Source organism: Budorcas taxicolor, chromosome 1 (genome assembly GCF_023091745.1).
Source record: "Budorcas taxicolor isolate Tak-1 chromosome 1, Takin1.1, whole genome shotgun sequence".
In the NCBI taxonomy this organism is placed as follows: Eukaryota; Metazoa; Chordata; class Mammalia; order Artiodactyla; family Bovidae; genus Budorcas; species Budorcas taxicolor.
In genome coordinates, this window is record NC_068910.1 from 10,055,819 (window position 1) to 10,061,736 (window position 5,918).

General features: G+C 60.9%; 1 protein-coding gene across 1 annotated transcript; it reads right to left on the reverse strand.

Annotated features, from left to right (window-relative positions):
- Positions 1-263: 263 nt before the first annotated feature.
- Positions 264-5,109, reverse strand: MST1 (macrophage stimulating 1). Its single transcript, XM_052641505.1, has 18 exons — positions 5,016-5,109; positions 3,991-4,138; positions 3,800-3,912; positions 3,605-3,719; positions 3,387-3,523; positions 3,184-3,304; positions 2,920-3,038; positions 2,575-2,743; positions 2,273-2,403; positions 2,084-2,186; positions 1,805-1,941; positions 1,683-1,718; positions 1,471-1,591; positions 1,246-1,323; positions 957-1,103; positions 770-876; positions 532-671; positions 264-425 (listed from the first exon to the last, which is right to left on the reverse strand). The coding sequence occupies exons 1-18, from the start codon at positions 5,107-5,109 to the stop codon at positions 264-266; spliced, it is 2,178 nt and encodes a 725-aa protein (XP_052497465.1).
- Between the last annotated feature and the right edge of the window lie 809 nt (positions 5,110-5,918).

Here is a 5,918-nt window from a genome sequence, read left to right on the forward strand (position 1 = left end):
ACTTTCTCCTCCTTGCCATTGATTAAGGGGACTAGTGAGGCCCTGCCCTTCCATAGCACCCACAGGTTAAAGCAGTCCTAGGGCAGATCACCCCGCCTAAGATGCACTGGCCTTGAGTCATGCAGGCCCTGCTACGGAGTTGCCAATTCATTCCCCAGAAGCAGAGGCTAAGAAGCACCCTGCAAAGATGTCAAGAGGAAAGGTGGCTTTATGTCGGACAGAAAGCTTCAGGCTTGCCAAGGCACACAGGATTGAGGCTGGGACTAGCCCAGCCTCATGACCTTGTGAATCCAGTCCACAAACACAGAGACACGCATGAAGACGGCTGGCCAGCGGGGCCGTGCGCACACTCGGTTGGGGATTATAATTCCCTGCAGAACCCAGCAGTCATGAGTAAAGCAGGCAAGTGGGCCCCCGTAGTCACCCTGGTAGGTGCAAGAACTGGTGAGGGGGGCCTGGGCCGTGGCAGAGACTAGCCCCCTCGGGGGTGAAGCAGTACATTTTCAGCTGGCCAGGGACCCTGCCACTGACCTCACAAGCTCCCACAGGGGCCAGCAGTCCTGCAGTGCACATCTCACTCTCCCGTACGCGTCCTCGATGCTTGACATTACATTCCTGGTTGGAGATGACATTCAGGAGGGCTATGTTCAGGACTGTGTCGTCCCCTGTACCTACAGCGAAGGGAATGAGAAGGAGAGGGTCTGCAGGCAGGAACCAAGTTGGGGCCTGTTGGCCTGGAGAAGTCCATGCCTCTGTGCTGTTCTCTTACCTTTGGTCTCACCCCAGCCTGCAATCTCACACCTGGTGCCTGGAGGCACCACATACCGCTCAGGGGGCAGGCAGATCAGGGCCACACGCTGGTTCAGGATCACGGGTCTTGAGCGAGAATGAGGGCTTTCAGGGTCTGAGGCCACGAGGCCCAACCCCACCTCACAACCTCTTGACTTCTCACACACCTCTCCAACTTGAGCAGAACAAGCTGGGAACCAGAGGGCCCGCAGACCATCTTGGCCATTGGGATGCGCTGCAGGTCTGGCTCCCCGGGCTGTGGGTCCTGGAACAGGGTGCCCAGCCACACCTCATAGCCCACGAGAGATGTATGGCTGAGAGAGAAGCTCTGCTAGATGAGTTGAGACTCAGGGTCTGCTGCCCAGCGCTCACCTGGTGACTTGCCAGGGAAGGTGGCTGAGGGGGAGATGAAGGCAGGGGGTTGGGACTGGGTCCCCAAACCTAAGGGAGGCTCACCAGGAGGAGAAACACTGCCGGGCAGTCAGAACCCACTGCTCCTTCACTAGGGAGCCTCCGCAGAAGTGCTGGCCCTGCCTGCAGGAATGCGGGTTAGGAAACGGTCCTGAGACCCAGGCTGAACCTGCCATCTCCAGGTGGGGGCAGTTTCCCACCCTGCTACTGGCACAGGCAGAGCGGATATAGCTTCAGCCCATCTTGGGGAGTCAGGCAGTCATGCCTCACCGGTTGCGCAAGCTGACTGTCCAGGGTGAGTTCCCAGGCTGGCCCCCGACCACACGCAGCCTGGAGCGCAACGGGTCCGCTCGCGTCACTCTCTTGCCACATTTATCAAACAGCACCTGGTCTGGGGGACAGAGTGTGCTGGATGAGACCCCCTACTGGATGGACCTGGGGGTGTAAAGGGGCCACAAGGAACGCCTGACCCAAATCCATACGTGCAGTCTCCAGGATGGACGGCTGTTGGTCATCATCTGAAAGATCCAAATTCAGCATTAAGGGAGCCAGCCTTTGGGAGTGGAGGCTGAGGGCGGGGCGGGCTTGAGTCGCGGGTGCTCACCACAGCGCCGCAGCGCACAGTAGTCGAATGGAGTACCCGGGTCCGTGGTGTAGCACCAGGGCCCGTGACTATCCCCGTCTGGGTTCCGGCAGAAGTTTTCCTCCAGGGGCGCGTGTGGGGCAGAAGTGTGCTTGAACCTAGGCCGAAGAGGGGAGCAAGATCAAAGGGTAACCCCAAGCACTCGCAGTGAGAGATGCCTAGGCTTGTCACCCGAGGCCTTGTCCTGGGCCGGGCCTGTGGCCTGGGTCTGGGAGGTGCCAGGTGCGCGGACAAGCTTACTGCGGCTTGTGTGGCGTCTCAGCCGACCAGTTCTGACACCGGATGCCCTTTCGGGTCTTGCTAACAGAGCCGCGGTACAGTTCCCCCGCGCCATGGTAGCAGTCTGCGGTGGGCGGACAAGGGCGACCGTCAGCGGGTTCTCGCCCCAGCCCTCCGGGTCCGTGCCTCCAGCCCCAGCTTCGGCCTTACCCTCGGGCCGCACGTCGTCGGTGCAGCGCCGGATCTGGTAACAGAAGGCCATGCGCATGCCAGGCCGCGATGTGAAGCACCAGGGCGCCTCCGATCCGTCGGGGTTTCGACAGAAGTTCTCCCGAAGGTCCCTGAGCAGGCACGCTGCTCAGCCCAGGTGGGTCCCAGCCCGCCAGCAGGAGCCGCAATCCAGCCTTCAGCTTCTCCCCAGGTCTCGCCTTCCTTCAAGCCCCGCCCGGGAGACCCCCCTCAGGTCCCATCCCCAGGAGTACTCAGCTGCCACCGGCTGCCAGCCAACTCACTTGCACGCATACTTTTCCGGCGCAAAGCGATGCTGATGTGGGAGCTGTGCATCCCAACGCTGGCAGGGCACGCCCGCGGCGGTGGTGTTGGCTGTGCCCCGGTAGCCTTCGCCTTTCCCGCGGAAGCAGTTGAGCGTCGTGGCTTCCTGGCTCGGCTGTGCCTCGGACCCTTGGATGGACCGTGGCCGGTCGGGGCCGGAGCCGGAGCTGAGACCCGGTCGCGGGCTGGTGCGGAGCCCCAGGGTCTCTGAACCCCCGCGGGGTCACGCCCAGCCCTGCCTCTCGCCCCAGGCCACGCCCCCACGAATCCCAGGTGCCCTCCCAGGCCCCGCCCTCACGCTGTACCGCAGCGGGGGAGGTCGCAGAACTCTCTCTCCATCTGCGGGTCTGTGGTATAGCACCAGGGCCGCTCCGAGCCGTCCGGATTCCGGCAATAGTTGTCGTCCAGATTTCTGTCCAGAAACCTGGGGGCGGTGGCCGGGCGTAAACAAGAGCCTGGTTGGTACTCCCGTCTGACTCCATCCACTGGGCCTTCTATCGCCCCGCCCCTGGAGGCCTCGGCCCTCCCCTTGCCCGCCCTCCTCTCGCGCCGAGCCCGCCCCCGCGTACTTGCTCGGCTCGAAGGGGTGTGGGTGCGGGTGCTGCAGGTCCCAGCGTTGACATTCGCGTCCTGACTCGGTGCTGTCCACTGAGCCGCGGTAGTCCTCACCATTGCACCAAAGGCAGGCGGCTGGAGACACACGGGGCCGATGGGTTCGTGGACGGGCGTGGGCACGCGCCTCCCGTCCCAGGCTTGACCCGGAGCCGCTTACCCTCCCGGCAGGACTTTATGCCGCAGCTCTGGAAGCGCACGGCAGGGTCGGTTGTATAGCACCAGGGACCTCCCGGGTCCCTGTCCGGGTTGCGGCAGAAGTTTTCCTCCAAGCCGTTCCGGAGTGTGGGTGTGAACCTGCGAGAGCAGCAATACAGTGAGTGCTGAGGGGCAGGCGCCAGGCGGGCAGAGGCAGAGGGAAGCTGCTGCCTGTCTCACTTGTGGTCATTGGGAAACCTCTGGCTCCAGTGCTGGCAGGGTAGGCCACCCACGGTGATGGCCACAGTGCCCCGGTACTCGACCCCGGTGTCCACGATGCAGGTGCGAACGTAGTCTGGGAGCAAAAGACCCAGAATCAACAAGGCTGGAGACCTCAGCAGCCGTCTCCCCAGCCCACCCTTCGCAGCCACTCACTTTTCTTTTGGAAGAGGTCACAGCGCCCGGAACGCTGCAGTCGTGTATGAGGTGAGTGCTGGGTCCATGGCAGCAACTGGCAACCATGGCTGCTCAAGTTGTAGTGGAAGGCCCTGGGAAGAAGGGGCACAGGGTCACCAGTGCCCAGGTTCCTCTCCCTCCAGTCTTATCGAGGCCCAGTGGGCACTCACCTGCAGTCCAGGAGGGGCCCACAGCGGCCTGCACACTCCTCAGCATTTGCCACATCTTCTTGCCAAGGCCTGGGCCCCCCTGAATGTAGCAGGTGTTGCAGCTCCGTACCCCGCAGCACCTGGAAGTCATTCAAGGGCGAGCGCTGCCCTGCAGGGTGGGCATGAGAATCAGCACGTGTATATCAGCATGTGCATACTTTATTCATTCAGGAGATCAAAATAAGAGGCCTCTGGAGTGGACCCTGTGATCCCTTCAAGGGTCAGACCCCTGTACTGGATGGGAGGAGCAGGCTCAGATGTGACTGTAATCACTAGCGCACCTGTTTAGTGGGCAAGGCACTGGGCTCAGCTGTAAAACATATACTCTGAGCGCAGTGCATGCTGGTGCTGGCCCTATGGAGCTTATGCCATCTCGTTTCTCACGTGAGGATGTGAAGGCTCAGAGCTATCTTATTAACAAGGCAAAGGCCCAACCTAAGCATTCTGACTCCAAGTCTAAGTTCTAACCAGCATAAGGGTAAATGCTGAAAGTGTTGGTCGCTCATCCTGTCCAACTCTTTGCGACCCCATGGACTGTAGCCTGCCAGGCTCCTTTGTCCATGGGATTCTCCCAGCAAGAATACTGGAGTGGGTTGCCATTTTCTTCTCCAGGGGATCTTCTCAACCTGGGTCTCCTGCATTGCAGACAAATTCTTTACTGTCTGAGCCACCTAACCAGCATAAGGGTATATGCTAGGTAGGAGGGTTAGGTCTGGCTCATAAGGGATAAATGCCTGCATGTGTGTATGTGTCTGTGTGGTCCTAACACTGCCTCAAAGCTACAGCAGACATTTCACCACAGGCCTGAATATCAGGCAATGTGTTTGTGTTCCTTTGGCTGCCCAGCTCTGTGAAAGAAGCCAAGGTCACTCACTGCTACAGGCTCAGTAGGAAAGTAAGTTCCCGGCTCAGATAGCAGGATGGGCCTGGGGCCGACCCCTTTCTGAAGGCAGATGGGGATCAGGGCTGAGGGGAAGGGCACTTACCAGGGGCCCCTGAGAACCGTATCAGAAGCAGCAGGAGTGGCAGCCACCCCATCCTCCTGGCTGGAGGCTGCACTGTGACCCACCACAGCCCCATCCGGGAAGTTGTGAAACCTGTCCCTACGGGATTGGGTGGCTCTGTCTCCACACCCCCACTCTAGGCTTGCTGGGATCTGACCTGAGACCCAGTGGCAGTAATGGGGGTGGTGCCAGGCCTCAAGCCCCCTAGGTGAGGTACAGGGGTCCTCACTCTGGCATAGTTACCCCCAAGAAGCCTCCCAATATAGTGGGCAGTGTTGGAAGGGTTCACTGGGGACACTTGAGGTGCCGTGGGGTGGGGGTGTGCGGCCCCCACAGTCCACGCCCCTCTGAAGGGAAGGGCTGTGTGGATATGCTTGCTGCCAGAGGCCAGAGTTCCAGCCTTAAAGTGGTGATATTAAATTTTCCTGAGTTTCAGCTTTCCCTGTAAAGTGGAGAAAATTCCCTGTTGCTTTGATGACTGATGGGCTCCCACGGGGGCAGGTCTGCCCACGCCCCTGTCAGCAGAGCCCAGGGAAGCTCTCCTCGCCCGGCCAGAGGTGCCATCCCTGGGAAAGGTGAGCGAGGCCACGCTTCTAGCCTGAATGGAAGTGAGGGTGACAGGTGGCAGAGACCCTTGGGAGGAGCAGCCTTTCGGACGTCCTAGCGGACCTTTGGGCTGGATCTCCAAATACGGGCAGGAGTAGAGAGATAGGCGGCCAAGGTCTCTCAGGACACAGCGTTAACGGCCACGGCGGGGCCAGGAGCTCCTCCCGCGCCCGCGCAGGTGGGGGACAGAGGCGAAAGAGGCTGGGCAGTGGGGGCGAGGCGGGCTCCGGGAACATCCCGGCTCGGAGGCTTCAGAGGGGGGGCGCCACCTAGCCGAGG